This window comes from Amphiura filiformis, chromosome 10 (genome assembly GCF_039555335.1).
Source record: "Amphiura filiformis chromosome 10, Afil_fr2py, whole genome shotgun sequence".
Classification (NCBI taxonomy): Eukaryota; Metazoa; Echinodermata; class Ophiuroidea; order Amphilepidida; family Amphiuridae; genus Amphiura; species Amphiura filiformis.
This window is the reverse complement of record NC_092637.1, coordinates 30,686,537-30,706,215: the sequence shown is the minus strand read 5'-3', so window position 1 is coordinate 30,706,215 and position 19,679 is coordinate 30,686,537. Positions and strand designations below refer to the sequence as shown.

Here is a 19,679-nt window from a genome sequence, read left to right as displayed (position 1 = left end):
AGTCAGAACTCTTGCCCTCCCTGTTGCCCCCCCCAGTAAAAACCAAAAATTACGAAAAATACCACTTTTTGATTTTGCCCCCCCTGAAATTCACTTTGCGCCCCAATGCCCCCCCCCAAAAAAAAATTCCTGGCTCGCCACTGGTTGCACTTGATACCCAGTTTCTCTGTCACATATTTTCAGAAAATAAATGTGGTAACTTTTTTTTTCTTATTCATAATTTTCAATTTTCATTATTAGTAAAAATGGGGCGGGAATTACATGTGGCGTTCAGGTCAAGAATTGAAGGATTTACCTGGGCACGCTACAGATGGCATACGTAGTACCTAGACCTGTAGGCCTACTTGAAACAAATTCAGGTAGCGTTCCAAATTTTTATACCAGGTACCAGAAAAACACATTTCTTTAGGCCCGTACTTGGATCGTTTTTGGGGGGGGAAGGACCTTTTCCAAAATTTGGACTTCTTTTGACCAAAAAGCCTTAAAACCCTCCAACCAGCATACGGTCCTGCGAGCTTGCAACAAGAAACTCAAAATCAGAGGCCTTTAAAATGGTAGCAAGGGTCATATAGCAAGCCCATAGATATAGGCCTATACTATAAATATGCTAGTTCAGTGCTCGTTGAAGTTGGCAGACTTTCATAATTATTATTGAAAGGTGTTTGCAAAGCTGCAGACATTATTCAATCAATTAGCCAAGTAATTAGTCGATTAATTAATTTGTCTGCCAGTTGTTAATAGGTTTGTCTGTCTTTGGGTCGCAGCAACCTATCTATGTTTTATTCAGGACTTCAAAAAATTATAATAATAATAACAAAAGAGTTAAATTTGTGAAATGTTGGATTATTTTGGCAAGTTGTCTGCTGTGTCTAAAGGGTTAAATTCAGTGAAATATCAAGTGTCAGATTTGCACACAGACTGCCACACCCATGCTCATTGAATAAAAGTAAACAGACAGCGTGTGCCAGAATTTTTTGTCATTTTTTGTAACATTTCAATTTTGTTCCAAATATGGATTTGCCATTTATTGAAATCCCACTTTCAAGGGGCATGCAGAGATATGTCATTTAAATGTAGACCCATATTTTCCCCCAAAACTTGCCTTTTTCCCATGATTACAAATGTGCCAAATTTAACTCCTGAAATGCATAATATTTATAAGCCTGACACTGCATTTATGTGTCAAGAGCAACAAATATGAAACTTAGTATTCAATGGTATTGAGACAAGAAAACCTGTGCAACCAATGATTATTTTTTATCATAAACACACGACAGGGCTCAAACTGCAGGGGTGTAAGGAGAATAAAATCATAAGTATAAGAAGGAAGGAAGAACAAGTTTTTGTCATAAAATTGAACAATTGCAAAAACTGAGTGGACCAAATTCCGAAAAAAAAACCCACTTTACCTCAACATTTGAATCTACCCCTTTTCAAAAACATTTAAAACTACCCCTTTTTCCCTCAACAGTCTTAGTTTGATCTTTTTTTTTTTTTTTTTGGGGAGCCGGGAGGGGGTACGCATGTGTACCGACGAGTAAAGGCATGAGAATTTACCTTGAGTTCCTGGGTATTTATTGTTATCTAAAGTTTGGTGTTTTTATTACTTTTAGCCCGTTTTGGAGCATTTTTGCCAGATTTTTTCCCTGTTTTTTCATAACTTTCCTGTCATGCCTGTGAGTTATAATTCCCCTCCCCCTCCCAGGCTCAAACCGCAACTTTCAAGTGACAGTGCCTTGAGAAGTGTACCACACCCTGGGCTATTCTAGTTGAAATCCAAACTCCCCCAGGGAAGACAAAGCCTAACCTCCTACACAGGAGGTGTATAACATATTTTAAACTGAGTCACCCATTCAGGTAACTGAATTTGAAATTCATACTCCCTGTGTGGAAGCTTATGGTGATGTCTTCAATATAAAGGGGTGTATGGATTTCAACTGGAATAGCCAATTGCAGAAGCCGTTATTTTCACAGACAGATATTTTCGCAAGGGTGATGAAGTTTGCAGGGCTGAGTAAAAATAAAAACTTGTTTCTCATCCAGGCTTTTAAAAAAACCCGAAGGAGAATGAGGGGCTTTTTATTGTTTATCAAAAAAAAGTGAATACCCATATATAAAAGTATTATAAGTGAATTTAAAAAAGAATGCGGCCTCAAAAAAGAAGCGGGAGGGGACGAGAAACATGTATTATTTTTTACTCGGCCCAATAAAGGTTAGTAATTTTAAGCTTCATTATGGAGCACATTATTTTGTGGGGTGCATGGTGTTGAATTCACTATCCTTATCAGGGTTGTAGCTACGCCGGGCGGGGCCACCCAGTACATGGCACCAAAAAAAAAAATAAAATAAAATAAACAAATAAATAAATAAACAAATTAAAAAAAAATTGTAAATTTTTTTTTTAATAAATGATTTTTCATCATAAGAAGAGCAAAAAAATGCTCGCGCTCTGCCATCTTGCCATCTGGCATATAAATTGGCCTAGCTACAACCCTGATCCTTATTATCTGAAAATAAAATGACGAGATAAATTTCGACTCGTACAGTAGACAGGAAGCAAAGGTGACAAGTATGACAAGCACACTGCCACCAAGCATGGAATATGTCATTCAGTGTCTCGCTGCATAAAATAGGAATTATATGTCAATAATCACAGAAAAAGTTTTTATCGTAATCATCGGTGATGGTATGAGTCACCATTTTCATTGTTTTAGTTTGTGTTCTAATTATTTTAATATGTTTATACTGAACACCAGGGACTGACTTTTGGAATTTGCAGGAGAGAGAATGGTCAACTAATTAAGGAGAGCTAAAAATCACTCTCCTGTATCAGATTTAAGGAGAGCAGTAGAGAGTGATTGCTCTCGCTCTCCTCAAAAGACAGTCCCTGGAACACCTCGTATCAACACACTTTTATTCCTTCGCATTTTTATTCCTCTCACCATCAACCGGTTCATTTTTGCTGTACTGCAAATACAGTATCCAGTGGCAAAGAAATGTGCAGTATTTTAACACAAAATCAAAAGAAACCTGTCATAAACCTGCACATGTTATGACAATTATATGCAGAGCTTCTTAGCTCTAATTTGACCAATATTGACAAAGATTGATACCAGTATGACATTTTATTTACAGAGGTAAATTGCAGGGCGTAAAATCATGATATAGCCCCAAACGACTGCTAGGTAATATCGATCACATCATGCCCACGTGTACAGCAGTAAACCATTGTAAAAATCCATGTGTATCAAAATAACAATTGAATAAGCCGCACTTTGTACGGACACTTGCATTGGGATAGTGAACAGAGGCTCATTGGGGGCAAGCGAGCGTGGCCATGCCTAGCAGTTCTGACTGTGTGATAATTTTGATTTGCAACTTTTGAAAATGCACTAAATGTCAAATACTGCTTATCTTTGTCAATTTAGAGCTTTTATGACATTTGGTGCATTTTTATTTGTGGGGAGGAGATAAGTTTAAGTGACCGCTTATGGGTTCGAATTTACACCAGCCTAATCATGAAGCTCCAGTGGCCAAGTGGTTAAGGCAGGTCTCGTAAACCTGAGGTCCTGGGTTCGATTCCCAGGTAGGATCACTTTTTCTACTTGTCTCCTTTATTATTTGCGACGGCGAACCTGGTGAAAAATAATATTTATTTTTATAATTCCCGTCGATCATGCCACTGTTTTTCCGTGTAATATTTCCTCACAGGGAGGATGGCAATTTATTTCTCGCATTTACGGCCCTAGCTACTATGGGCTATTTGCGGGAGGAGATAAGTTTAAGTGACCCCTTATGGGTTCGAATTTACACAAGCCTAATCATGAAGCTCCAGTGGCCAAGTGGTTAAGGCATAGGTCTCGTAAACCTGAGGTCCTGGGTTTGATTCCCAGGTAGGATCACTTTTTCTACTTGTCTCCTTTATTATTTGCGATGGCGAACCTGGTGAAAAATAATGTTTATTTATAATTCCTGACGATCATACCACTGTTTTTCCGTGTTAGAGCTTTTAGTTGCAAATGAAAATAAAATTTGAGCTAACAAGCTTGCTGCTCACGACCGTGTCATAACATGAGCAGGTTTAGATTGATAACGGGTTGCATTAAAATGAAATGGAATTTAACCCCTAATGAGAAAATGTACCCTTTTTGGACTCTTAATTTACCAAAAATTTGAAAAGGTACCCTAAACAAGTTGTTCAGTTTCAGAAAACTACCCTTATTCTTGAAAATCAGTATTTTTTAGACCCTAAATGCGCCATGCACGTAACTTGCCTTGCCTAAAAAACCACCCCTTTTTACTTGTTTTTTTAGTCACACATGCGTACATTGTACAGACCATTTATGTGAGTGGCCCCCCGGGATATATCGCCGATTTCATGAGGTTAACATGTACATCGCCATATTAGATTCAGGTTCTGAGCAAGTTAGGAGTGGCATTTATAATATTATAACACCCTTTTCAAAATTTTCCAACTGACGTCAGAGTTGATCAGATCATGTCTTTTGGTACTGAATTTCTTTTTACCAAGAACAACCTCTGTTCACTTGTCCCAATTCTGGCAATCACTATGGAACATAATGGCCTCATCCTTAAATGGCATAGTTCAATAACCTCAATTAACTCATATTACAAAATTTGGCTTCGGAGTTGCAGAGTATGAGTTTTTGTACCAAATTTTCAAAGGTCATTCAATGAATGTACAAATATATTGGGGTTAAAGAACTGTGTCCCTGATAGATGAGTATGTTGTGGATCCTATAGTGAATGCCAACATTGAATGAAAATGAAATTTCCTGACTTCAACACTAAGTAGACAGAAAACATCAGTAAAGTGTTATTCGTTGAAGTTTGAAAATGTTAAAAAAAGTTGATTTTTTGAATTCTATACCTGATAATGACTGATATATCACAGCAGAAGGAAAAACAAATGCATAAGGTATTGATGAGTTTATGCCACAACTGGTTAACAATAGTGCAACGAGGAAATTGGAATTACGATTTTGACACCATCAAAACCACATTGTCTTTCATCGACTGCGATATGACAATGTCAAGTTGTTGAAATTAAGACCACATATCCATGTTACCTTAAATGGGCATAAGGTGATATTCTGACAGGTTTAATGTACAGTCTTTATTTTGTGATGGGGCATTGCTCAGAGGTGACGCTGATCAAGGAGCCTGTTCTGAGGAGTTTTTTTTGTTGTCAAAGTATATACAGTAGCATTGTGAGTTGTTAAAATGACCACAGTTTGACCGTGGTTGACCATGCATGGTATGTAACCATGGTTAACCATTGGTTTGAAAAATGGCACCACAGTCCTGGATTTAAACCATGGTTAACCATTCTTTTTAACCATGGTTAACCATGCTTTTTACCATGGTTAACCATGGTTGGCAATGGTCAACCTTAGGTTTATAAAAATGGACAGTCATATGACCATTACACCGAAGTAAGTAATTTTTGCATTTGTTGACTTGAATTATTTGAATTTCTTGACACTTTCCCACTCAGATGCATGTGTATCTTTTTGGAAGCGGTCTATTTGTTCAGTGCACGGGACATTTTCGCTCATCAACATACCGCTCATTCTACAAAATCCGGTGCCAATAGCCTTTTTTCCATTCTTTGGTCCACAAACACTTTGTCAAGCATTTAGGGCATCAAATATGTTGTTTTTCTGGTAGAACTCAATGAGATCTACACGGACATATATAGTTTTTCATACTTTAAATGCTTTCTTCAGCCTGATTAACCCTTGCAAAGGCTCCAAAATCGCTAAAAATGTGTTTCCACTGCTCAAGTGTCAAATCTGACCCTGAATATTTTCTTTGAATAAATGCGATTTCTTTACATATTTGTTGTTTTTTAATTTAGTGATTAAAACGTCTTTGTGTAATTCTAAAATAAATTGCACTTTCCACCAAAACGCTGTGAGCTACGTTACCCCTTTTTAACACACATTATTGGAAAGAAGTAAAACAGAGGTATCAATGCAATTTGCGGTTTTTGAAAGGAAACACTCATAGGTTTTTAAAAATCACAGTAAAAATCGTGATGCTGTAGCATTTTTGGCATAGAAATGTTGTAAACATTGAAATTTCGACCGACCATGTTAAGATTGGTGAGCTACGTTACCAGGATTCTATAGTATGCACTTGTATTACATGTACTTCCTAATAATATGTGAAAGCTACCAGTGTTCGAACCCCATTTATATTAGAATTGACCGACATAACGTTATAACGTTCGCAAATCGCATTAAAAACATTAAAAACCAGTGAACTATGTTACTGTGAGCTACGTTACACACTCATTTACGCATCTTCAAAACTTCTATGAAATGGTGAAATCTGTTTTACATTTCACTCAAGTGATCTTTAGTTTGCTTTTTATGACCTTGGATTGAGTAAAACCAGCCCATTTTGTAGTCGGTAACGTAGCTCACATTACATTGAGTTTTAGTGTTAAAAAACATCATGGCTTCCTGAAAGAAAAATATGCAAGTGGTGTTGGCAATTTTTTACATCTGAAAGTAGTGATACATTTACTCTTAAAAAACACAAAAAGCAGGTCTTTTTGAACAACTTTTATTTTTTCAATTTTTATAGTGAATTGGCACCGGATTTTGTAGAATGAGCGATACACAAAACTCCACGGCTAACTCAAAGTCCCTGACCCGGATGGACTCGAAGCTGACCAGATCAAAATTAGAATTTTGGAATTAATTTTAAATTAACTTACTAATTTATCAATGTTTTTAATGAGGCAAAAAAGTGCTGAAATGCATATGCTTGCTCTGGACAAATTTTCTGGCCTGTAGTAAAGTAGCCCGACCTGTTGGAACCCGAACCGGATAGACAATTAACCAAGTCTTCAGGCCACAGGTTTGGTCCCCTTCGAGGTGCTCGTCTTTAGCCTGAGTGAGAGACGGATTCATATCCAGGGGGGGGGGGACACTCCCACTTTGGAGGTGACGCGTATGTAGGGCTGTTAAGATCCCTTTTTTTCAGCGTCGCTGTCACCCAAAGACCCCATATTTTTTTACGAACTCTGTCATCCGAAGACCTCTTATTTTTTCATTTGATCTGTCACCCAAAGACCCTTATTTTTCAATTTGAACAGCAAATTTCATTTATCACTGGTTTTGTTACTAATTTTGAAAAAACAAAGAAATTTGAAGCCGTTTAGAGCTACAAATTCGATGTTCAAGGGTTCTGTGTTGCTGTTTCGGCTCTCACCCAGTGCTTTTTAAAAAAAGGTCATATTCTCACCCATTGACCCCATATTTTTTACATTTTGCTCTCACCGAATGCCAAAAATCATGCTCTCACCCATTGACCCCATATTTTTTACATTTTGCTCTCACCGAATGCCCCTTACTGAAAAAGTGCCAGCCCTACACCTATATCCATTTCATATTGAAGTGCCCCCCCCCCTCAGATTCATATTCCAAGGCATAGCCCTTGAATCATTTAGTGCACTATAGTTTAGTAATGATCTCTATCAGGAGGAAAGCTGATTAATTTTTACTTGTTTATTTAAAAGGGAAAACTAATTCCTGTTATATGAAACATCTGCCGCAACTTGGGACCAAAGAAGACATCGCACCCTTCCCAGAATCCTTTGCAACATGAAACATCACCTCTTTTCATCAAATGATGCGCTCCCATTTACTTTGCACAGGTTTCATTTATTTTCATTTAGAAAATGGCTTAAACATGGGTCGCATAGTCAAGAAATAAACATATTTTGCAAGATCTGGATGTGCTGTTCATTGAGGTATGTTTCGTCACCATTGACCCATGTCATGACACTCGTATTCAATCCCTGTATAAAAAGTGAAGTCACTTTACGGCAGTTTGAGTGACAATTGCTAAGGAGTTTGATACACCTAGTAACGCCATAGTAACGGGTTTTTTTATAGCCTAAAATTTACATACATGTGCACGACAACGTTGTGCGTACTACTTCAATAGTGAAACAGACTTATCCGTAGTTTGATTGACAGTTGCTGGGGAGTTTGGTACACCAAATTTGTCCAAGATGGCGCACATCGACTGCCAATTATTCGGACCCTTTCCAGCAAAAATACAGCTTATTTAGCCAGTCTCGTCATGGGGTCATCGAAGAGAATATTTTCCTAGCATATTGAGCTAACTCCTCAGCTATTTGGTTTTTCACGATATGATAGTAATGGAAAGATTCGACCAAATGTTCGCCATTTAATTTTTTTTTGAAACGATGACGTAAACATGCATCATCTCTTCCACAGGTGATACACTCCTACACATACAGGGGTACAGCTAATTGCCATCACATGCATGATCGTGCATTGGCTGTGTGACTGACTTCATTTGCGCAAAAGAGTGGCTTATCCTATAGTATATTAGTACTCGAGAATCCTTGCCCATGTTGCAAAAGATGGCATAAGTTGAGGAAATGGGAGAAATGCATTATGGGAAGTGTAAGATGCCTTCTCTGGCTTGGGACCATTGGAGATGTGGTCCAGTAACAAAGTCAATATGAGGACAGTGAAGACTTTGCTAGAAAATTACTTGGAAAATTAGGTTGAATCTTGAGTAAACCAAGGCACCAACCATGCAACTTTCAGAATTGAATGCATAAATATGATGCATGTTGCATCCGAAAAGTTAACCTGCAATCTTAACAAGAATTTGTCTTAAAAAAAGACAAGTTCACGGATCAGGTGTATAGTACATGTACTTTGAGCTACTTTGGTCTAACATTTAATACCGGTATTCATATCTAACCCACTCTGCACTTATTCGACAATAAATAAGTGATATGAGGCTTAATAATGATACCTGCGTCTTGACTCTGAAAACAATATTTTTAAAAACCTCATTTTGCATTTAGTTTTTAAGCCCCTCGAGCCACCTACAGGATCTCATTTTGCATTTAAGTTTTTATTGTGTTGCAAAGTAGCAAAACTTCCTTTATATGGCGCAATTTGTGCCTGGAAAAGGCTATCCCCTCTTACAACCTATCGACAGGTCTGATTTCTATAATGAGGTGTCACCGGGTTTGCAAGAGATAATAATACCAAATCTAAACACCATGAAATTCACCACATCACGACCAAGCTCACATTAGGCGCCCCATTCCTTTTTAAAGGAATTTTAATTAAGCTACCTATACAGGAAACAAATTTGGCTATAAGTATACGAAGAAAATTGCAAGATGCCTTCATCACTAAAGTAAACACTGATTACACAACCATTTGCTCTTGCTAGCTTTTATCAGGGTCATGGTCCTGTTTTTATGAACTGAACACCAATATTATACAGGTTTATACACATGGGTTATCAGAGTCAATAAACATTCAATTAACTATAGATAATGGACTTAGTTTTGTGCAATGTAGTAATTTTCTGAAGTAAATCGCCTACTGCATAGTTTTCTATACAGATGATGTTTATTTTGTGATCAGGCCTGGCCATGGCATGGTAACCAATCAGTTATGTGTATTGTCACCATGTGATGGCTATAAGCCAATTACAAACATGTTTATAAAAAAGGCTAAAAAATTCCTACATTTAACAGACTCTTCCTCGCCAAGGGCTAAATAGTAAGTTGTCAGTGGGGCAAGATTAGATAAAGGCATACAAATTTAGGTATGAGATATTAGGAATTATTTCCTAGTCTCCTTAAGCACAAGGTTGGTGGGCTATATAGCTATTCAAGACACAGGGTATGTAAAGGATAAACTGTGCATATGAGATGTGGGTGCAAGTGGCATCATTTCACTGCCGTGAAAAAATAGATAGCACTCACTTTGTTTTCTTTACGCTTTTGGAACCCAAATTCAAAATGGTTTTAGAAAGGTTCTTTGAGCTCCAAATTTGCACCATATTTCACTAGTTTCAATATGCCATAAATTTCTGAATGCTTCGCGCGTATTTGTACAATAAACTTGTTATGACACCAAAAGGTGCTTTTTCAAGAATTTTTACCAACCCCATCCCCCCATGTCAAATAGAAATCTATGCCACTGCTTAGATCATCAAATAGGTTTCAGAGGCCAGCACAGAATTTGTGTTATACATACATTTGAAAACTTTTCCTTCACAGCAACAAATAATGAAATCAAATTTGAATTAATCCCTGCAAGAACTCAACTTGTAAGGCAAAGTCTTGCAAAGAACAGTGCTGAAAGGGATTACTATAGAATCAGAATTGCACATTGCAGCACTGGCATTCTTCATACAAATCTCCCTCCCTTTCACAAAGTAGGTCAACTTGGATCAAGTTCAACAAACTGTACATTGCTGTATTGGTACATAGGATGTGAGTCAAGTGACATGGAATGGATTATAGTTTTTAGGTTGGCTGGCTGGCAGGCTGGCAGGCAGGCAGGCCCTGTATTTATCAGGTGTCATGAGGAGGGCCACACCCAGTGGCCTGTCATCGTCAGGGTTGAAACGGGCTACGGTGAGCTTGCAACATTGCAAATTTGATCGGGGTGCAATGAAATTTGAGAAACTGTATCTTGCTTGATTTTTGGTATATGGGACTATTGCAACGAATAAGGATCATCAGAACATAATGGGGAGGGGGGTGTGAACCTGTAAAACCTGGCAGTTGGGGACATTATTTCCCTGATAATGGGGTCTTCATGACAACAGGGGATGGCCACAGCTAGGTATGATATTATGACTACATTAAACTTGCCCCAATGTTTTAAATATACTGACATTGTTACATTCAGGGAACATGTTATAGGCCCCCATTGCATTTTAGGTAAACATATTGTGTGTGGGGGTGTGTGAGTGCGTGTCCATGTCTGTCTGTCTTGTTGCGATGGTTTATTGTGGTATGAATAGGGTGTGCTCTTTTTAGAGGTAAAGTCCCTGAATGCTGCTAAATGCCTTAAATGGTGTTAATGCTCTGCGCTTCAATGGGAAAAGTTCAAGTTTTGAAATATTTTCTCAAAATATCAAGAGCTATCTTAAGAACTACTGAATCAATACTAGGCTTGTTTGTACTCATTTTGATGCATTTTTCATGCTGATTTCAAATATGGTCATGAAAATTTACATTTCTGAAATTTGTGAATTTTAAAATTTTTTTTGAAACTTGTCGTCTGCAGTCGACACCTGCGTGAAGAGAGTTAATGGGCCACAGTGGTCAGCAAATTCCTGTAAAGTGTGCTGAGGCTTGTGAGTGTATGCCTATAAACCACTGTGCTTTCTGTCCTGCTGTAATTTCTTTGTGTGCCTGTGTGTCCCTATAATTATTAGCTGCCCCTGACAATTCTGGCAATCTTTCTGATACAGATGTCAGTTATTTTGAGTCACAAACTGACCATTCATTGTGTGTGATAAAATATTATCAGTTTCATATGTCCTGTGATAAGGGATATTTATTAGTTTACTCAGTGAATCAACGGTGTATGGTGAATGATAAGCCAAATACAGCCGCATCAGTCATTACAGGGGTCGTTGCAAACAAGTACATTAACTTATCATCTTGGGAATTTCATAATTTAGAACATTTTTAAAGATTACAAAAAGAGTGTACGTAAGACCCTGGTCAGACGTACATAATTGCGTCATCCGATCATCGTTTTCTTTACCATGGTCCGACTATAGTTGACTAAACAATGTACGCGGTCACATGGCAGTGTACTGTACTCGGATAATGGTACTAAGAGCTGTTTTCACACTGAAATGCTTGATCGGATGACGCATTGTGCGGGTCACACAGTTGATTATTTGTACTAACTATAGCCCGACCATAGTAACTTGGGCACTGACTTTGCTAATTAGCATCATTGGGGAATGATGGTGCGACTATAGTCTGACCATGGAGGTAGTCCCCATGGTCTGACCATGCTCACTTGCTGTCACACGCTACCCATTATTATGGTCCGACCATCTTTACTTGGTAAAAACATGCACGACTGACCAGGGTCTCAGATTCAGGTACGCATGGTATGTATGCTTGATCGTGATACTTGCCATCTTGTCATCCGTGCCCTCATCTTGTCTAAAATAGACTATGGCAATGGACTGCTCCTAGGGTCAAACAAAACTGACATTCAGCGTATTCAACGCATCCAGAACTGGGCTGCGAAGATGATATGTCAAGTCCGTAAACAAGATCATGCAACTCCATGTTTGGAAGAACTGCATTGGTTGCCTGTGGAAAAAAGAATTGTGTTTAAAGTACTTTTATTTGTTTACAAATGCCTGAATCATATGGCTCCCAATTACATCTCCTCTTGTATCACTCTCAATCAACCTGGTAGAGCTGGACTGCGCTCAGCATCTGACACCACACGACTGACAGAGCACAATACATCTAAATTGCTGAAGTCTGCTGGCGCGGGGCCTTCTACTATAATGCTCCCAGAATGTGGAATCGCTCTACCGATCAATATCCGTGAATCTGCATCACTTGCTGTTTTTAAGAAGGCTTTAAAGACACATTTGTATAAATCTTCCTAATTGTTCTGTTGCTCTGTATATATTTTGCTTGTGTTTATATTTTGGCCTTTTGCCACCTTCAATATTGTGTGTAGCGCTACGCTCTTAATGTAGCAGCGCTTTATAAATGTTCAATATGTATGTATGTATGTATGTATGGTCTAAAGCTATGGGTAGCTTTATAATATAGCTTGTATTTTTTACAAAAAGTGCTTGAGAGTGTTTTGAGACCCCAAAACAAAAATATATCACATTTTCATGCATTGAAATTATTGTACCAAGCCGACTTCAATATGTCTTCCATCAATTTTCTCTCTCTTTTTTTGTTGTGGTGATTGGATGTGGGAAAGACAGGCATTTGTTTGCCTAATTTGAATTTTGTTGCTGTAGGCATAAACAAAAGCCATCATGTCACATACTCAATTCTATTCATCAATCCATTTATCAGAATTAAGCTAGCACCCATGGCACTAGGATCCACAACATGCTCATCTATCAGGGGCACAGTTCTTTAACTCCAATACATCTATACATTAATTGAATGACCTTTGAAATTTGAGTACAAAAACTCATAGTCTGCAAATTGAGGTCAAATTTTGCACTATGATTGTTTAATTGAGGTTATTGAACTATGCCATTGGGATGAGGCCATAGTGTGACAAATATCTCTCTGTGGTAACATAAATCAAGCATAGACAGAATGTTGCGCCTAATTTACCCCGTTACCCCCGTGCAGAACCTTTCCATACATCCTAATTTCACACCCAAAGCACCAGTTACAAACTTCCTTTAATTGCATGGGCCATTTACCCCCCATATCAAATGCATCTAGGGCTGTTAACATTAACTGCTATAAAGGTTAAATAAGGCAGGTTAACCTTTTTGTACTCATGTAAGCGTGATCCTAAAAATGCCTTTCACATTGACCAAAACTAATTACAAGGCCTCTTCTACATTGAGGCTGGCTTTCCCTTTTAAAGGGAATTTTTATGTACTCCACAGGCAGCTTGTGTAGTTAGCCTCAGTGGTGACGCTACGGGGGCAAGGGGGCATTTCCCCAAAATATTTTATTATATATTTATTACGTAAATTTTCACTTTTTGCAGCAAATTTGGGTAAAATTGGTCAATTTTGCCCCCCCATGTAATTCACCCCGAAAAAAAAGTCCTGGTGCCACCACTGGTTTAGCCTGTTTAGTTCTATCTAACGGCGCTAATGTATGAAATTATACTTTCCTATCCTGCTCAGGGGTAGCATTTTGTTCTAGGTTAAAGCCATAATGTTTTCCATAGAAATAGCTAGTATTTCTTTTCCATAAAATGTTAGCTTTTATTGTTAGATATGACCCCTTTTAATTTTGAGCCGAACAACTGAGAAAATTGGAATTTCTTACTAGCGCTGACGCCACCAATCAATGTGTGTCACTCCATCGGTCATACTATGGTACGGACCTTTGATGTGTGTATGACCATCCTGCATGCCATGTACGTACTGTGTTATAAACATCGCGTACGTGTTATGATCATCATAGTAATCATGATAATAAACCGTCTTGTTCAGACTGCAGCACCTAAGATTTTTACAGGGTATGTTAGTTTACTTAAAGTACATTACAATCAGAATTTTGAAAAATTTTGAGGGCATCTTCTTCAGCAAATGTTACAATATGGCTTTTGGTAGGTAGAACTTTGTCTTTCAAAATATGTGACGAGATGTTGCTGTGAAATTGAGATCAGATGTAGACCAAAAACCAATAAAATATTTAGAAATTTGAAATGCTACATGTATGACTTTGTAAAGGGAAAGGGGGGCTGAAAGTGATGTACCTGTGCCTTATGTATGGTACGTCTGTGTAGGATTGTTGAAAAAATAGGGGCGTCATTCAGTGTTTAAAAAAAAGGCTTAAGAAGGGGGTCGTGTGGTCTGGACTGTTTAAATTATGGGGTTTGGGTGGGGTTTTTTTTTCAATTTTTCAAAAATATTCAATTATTGCCTTTGCCAATAGCAATAGCAAAAGGTAGTAATTGTTTAAGCTTAGAATTCAGTGGCAAGTCTGAATCATAGGAATAGGCCAAAAAAGAAAATTAATGTAGAGAATAAATAAAGAGAAGTGGCCAAAAACACAATTTTCCTCTCAAGAGGAAGACTGTCTTTCAAGTACCATTATCCTCTGCTTATTGTCAATTATTGTTATTGTCAATTGTTGTTGTTGTTGTTGTTGTTGTTGTTGCTGTTGCTGTTGCTGCTGTTGTTCATTTAATTTATTCCATGCTGAAAAGTATACACAGACATGGTACATCAATTGGTGAGGAAAATATATTATATATTAAAAAGCATTTTATTTTTTATTTTTTTATGATTTAGGCTATGTTTTTGTTTGATGAACACAAAGAATAATTTTATTTTCATAATATAACAAAATGTGTGCCATCAAAATTCTCTTAGGAAGTAAGTCTAACAGTATACATCCGGGGCACACACATGGCTGCAGCAAAGCACAAGGTATTGTCATGGTTCATTTCATGTGTGTTAAATGAACCAATTAATCTAATATTTATTCTGTGTGATTGAAATCAGATCAAGCCAATGCCTCTGGGACACCACCACTTTGAATTTATTTGGATCACTAGGGTCCGCAACATGCTCATCTATCAGGGCACAGTTATCTACCCCCAATACATTTGTACATTCATTGAATGACCTTTGAAAATATGGGTACAAAAACTCACACTCTGCAACTTGAGGTCAAATTTTGCACTATGATTGTTTAATTGAGGTTATTAAACTATGCCATTGGAATGAGGCTATTGTGGTCCATAGTGATATGATGAATGGGCTTTAAATATGGGCTATTCCAGTTGAAATCCATACACCCTCTGCAAAAGACATGACTTTAATCTCCCACACAGGGAGTATAGATTTCAAAATGTAGTCACCCATTCAGATAATCCCACTTGAAATTCATACTCACTGTGTTGGAAATTAAGGTCCTGTCCTCCATAGGGGGTGTATGGATTTCAACTGGAATAGCCTGAAATGACTATAGGAAGGGGTTGGCTTTAGTTCTTCCTCAAGACTGGGTGTTATGAAGAGGGCAGATGTACCTGAGCAATGGGTGAATTAAATTAGACATTGATTGATTGAAGTGATGGTATTATTGTTGCATTGAGGAAGAATGATGATGGATGATCCTTACTTCCGTACATTTTCCAACTGAAGGTGTGTTTTCAGTCAGGAGGGGGGAATTAGGTAGTGTGCCCCCTCATCTCTGTTCATGACGTTAGGTCCTTGTCATCTGATCCATATGGAGTCTTTGATATGTCTGGCATTAGCATCACACTACTTGGATAGCGTTTTGGCATTTTCCAAATTGATGGCATGGTTTTGATTGTTTTTGGGTTTTCGGGTGTAATTAGATTTGGTCTTTGACACTCTCTCCATTTATTTCTGGTGTTCTTTTAGATGTGTCTCAAATTTTTCGTACTATTAAAGCTCACAGATCCTGTTGTTTCTAGGGCCTATGGGTAGTCCAGGTGACCAGAAACCCATCAGCAAGCCTAGATATAGTACCAGTCACTAGGATCCACAACATTCTCATCTATCAGGGGCACAGTTCTTTAACCCCAATACATTTGTACATTCATTGAATGACCTTTGAAGATTTGGGTACAAAAACTCATACTCTGCAACTTCAGGTGAAATTTTATACTATGATTGTTTAATTGAGGTTATTGAACTATGCCATTAGGATGAGGCCATTGTGGTCCATAGTGAGTACCTTAGAAAGTCTAGTTGTCTATAGAAACTCCACTCACCAACGTGCCCATTGGATTCTCTCTTCAAATTAGTATCAGAGGGGATATGTCATGTTATTTGGTCTTGTAGTATTTTTTTATTTTTTATGTTGTGGAAAAAAACCTGTTAATTATACAAATGATGTTGAAACAAACGTCTTTTTACATATTTTTTTTCTTTCTCTTTTCTCTTCACCTTTTCAGTGCCGGTATGGCGTACACCAATGTCGACAATGATTTCATGGGGCACGCTGTAGATAAAAGTTTCGAAGTTGCCAGTGATGAAATTTTGTCAGATGCTTCTACTTTTCTTGAAGGCTCTGATAATGTAAGTATTGACTAATTGTGGACAACCTGGAATAAAAAAAAAAGGGGGGGGGAACAGAATTCAGAACTTATTATCAAGGGGGGGGGGGTAGGCACTTGTATTTCAAGTTGTATATCAAATGTATATCACCTATGTACAATGTCTTTCAAAAAATTCCCAAAGTAAGTATTTTTCATTGGTGTATACTGGACCCAAATCAATACTTGGTTGTTTTCCTACCCTGAGCAAGTATTTTACTGTTTTGATTCACAATGGAGACACAGGTAGCGATCAGTCAAGAGGCCTGAAGAAAAACCAATGAAAAAGCACACATATTGAGTTGTTTTTAGTACAATTTACTCAAAATTTTACCTTCATACTAGCTGATTTGTGTCAGCATCTTGGTGCTGAGTAAAATCTGTGTATACCCTAAATAAGATACTCGCGCATCACGTCCGGCTGTGAAAAAAGACCCTTTTTACTTATTTTTTTGTACGCGGAGATATACAACTTGAACTTGATATATGCAAATGGCCCCCTGGGATTATTATCAAGTGCAGAATGTAGGAACAAAATAACGAGCATAGACCAGTTTAACAACAAATGTGGAATTGTAGTGAAGAAGTATACCGCAGCATGATTCAGTAACCACAGTTACATAAGCACTTTAATGGTTAAAATGTGTAGCAAATGTTTCCGGATTTTAATTGATCAGAAAAAACATGAGTGCACAAGTGCATACATCTCACAGTGACAAAGCATTTGTCGACAATCAAAGGAGCCAGAGATAAAAAAATGCTAGTTTGCGACTGACTCTACCTGTCAATCAAACTTGGAAACGATCTGTTTACGAGTTGTCATGGTGATTGAAATTTCTGAATATGGCAGTAAAATAGTGTGCCCTATTGTTAATTTTGTACCTTCAAACATACAAACCATCTCAGAAGTTAGGCTTTAGTAATAGGAAACTGTATTTTGTGAAGGTACCATATCAAAAATGCCTAGAAAAGTTACTTTTTTGCTTTTTCGCCATTTTGTGCGATTCCTTTTCTGCGATTAAGGCACCAATTAATGAATTAATCTTCCATTTACGCACCACTAACCAATCAACAATCGTGAGGTGTTTGATTGACAGTGGTGTCAGATATTGTTACTGGGCAGGAAAAACCTCCTACATGTATGTGTCACTGTCCCCTGAACATGTTTAAAGCAAAACCTCCTATGTAACCTGTTGGCAGTTTTGTTTTAAACATGTTGAGGGGCCACAAGCACATAGGAGGTTATTCCTGCCCAACGATGATATGCAAACTAGTCTTTTTAATTCAGTCTCCCATTATAATACCAACATTTGATCTTTATAATCCAATGTATGTTTTAATAATAACGCAACTGTGATCTTCGTTTTTCTTCCACAGCAACTCACCAATATACTCGTGGATCAGTACAATGATGTTGATTTACAAATTACTGAAGACTTAAATGGTAGGTATAGTAGAAAACCGACGCATTCAATGAGAATGAGTCTTTAATGTTGCTAATATTAATTTTTCGCTGGGTTTCGCATAGAAAAAAATGGCAGATTCAAATTACGTATGCTAACCAAATCCCATGGGAAGTATAAACAGGGGTGTGAGAGTTCAGATTAAAATCTGAATTCAGATTTTTTGATCTTGATTTTTATCTCTTTTTCTGTACTTCCTCTGTACAAAAGTATAGGAGCTTTCCAAATTTCAGACTTTTTCAGATTTTTTTATCAGTGGTCACTCACACCCCTGTATAAACAAGCATAGAACAGCAATTTACCTGTATACGCTGGTGACGCAACCTCGTAAAGGCTCTTGATTTGAATATGCCACTACAAAATCCAACATGGCATTACTCTAAAATTTACAGTTAAAGGTCTGCATGTGTAGTAACTGACAGTGTTGCCTTTCAGCTCCAAGGCACGGCACATTGGCTCCCCAAGCCACGGAAAATGAGTCTCAAGTAGCCCAATTTTTTAACTTCCTAAAAAAGCACCCAATACCGGATATTTGGGCGGATTTACCCTAATTTAGAACGCAAATCACCCAATTGGGCGGAAAAGCACTTGACTTCAAACCGGTACTTAATGGGAAGTTAAGGACCGATCAATAAATGGTCACAAAATCCATTGTAATTGATATTTCGAGCTTCAGTGACTCAAAACCTTTATAAATCGGCTAAATTGAAAGGAGAATACATCAAATTACTGCCGCGGCCTGACACTGACAAAAGTAGCCCAATTTTAGGCAAGTAGCGGCATGCTTTTTTGAGTAGCGGCAAGTCATCGCCACATAGCCCAATTGTGCGCCTAAGGCGCAGCGTTAGCCTCGCTGGTAACTGATGCCAAAATAATTGATATTAAATATTTTTGACATTAAAATAATTTACCTTGATCATATCAAATGAGAAGAGTTCAGATGGAAAGCAGGATATGCTGTTCTTTTTTATCAATTTTGTCATCTTCCAAGAGAGAACTACACCCGGAGTGCTCATCTTAAGGGGGTACTACACCCCTGGCCAATTTTGTGCATATTTTTGCATTTTTCTCAAAAATTATAATGCATTGGTGACAAGTAAGATATGTATATTATAGGGGCAAAGACTACAACTACTGTGCTGAAAATTCAGCAACTCAAGGCAAGTAGTTATTGATTTATTGATCAAATACTGGTTTCCCTCATTTTTGACTGTAACTCCACAACTGTTGTCTGTGCTGAAATAAAATTTCCAGTGCAGGAGTTGTAGTCCTTGCCCCTATAATATACATATCTTACTTGTCACCAATGCGCTATAATTTTTGAGAAAAATGCAAAAATAGGCACAAAATTTGGCAGGGGTACCCCCTTAAGAAGAGTGAAATTAGCGCTGGTGATTTACCATGTGAAGCAAAATCATGTTTAGTGAACATGTTGTCACACCGCAAACAAACTTAATGACATTGCACATCCCAGTTCCAGCAGTGCAAGCTCTGCTCAGCTGACTCTAGCTCAAGGGTCTGCTGGGTAATATAGGGGCATTGACTTAGCACACTGGTTTACGATACTCATACCAGCTGTTCCTAGCCTGAAAGTAGGGTGGAGTGCCCAATCTCTGATGAT

General features: G+C 37.8%; 1 protein-coding gene across 1 annotated transcript in view; it reads left to right on the top strand.

The window, feature by feature from the left end:
* LOC140161794 (prominin-1-A-like) overlaps positions 1-19,679 on the top strand; it is a 153,353-nt gene that overhangs the window by 81,547 nt on the left and 52,127 nt on the right. The window contains exons 5-6 of the mRNA XM_072185091.1: positions 16,455-16,578; positions 17,973-18,039. Coding sequence (XP_072041192.1) covers positions 16,455-16,578; positions 17,973-18,039 — 191 coding nt within the window. The remainder of the gene's footprint in view (positions 1-16,454; positions 16,579-17,972; positions 18,040-19,679) is intronic.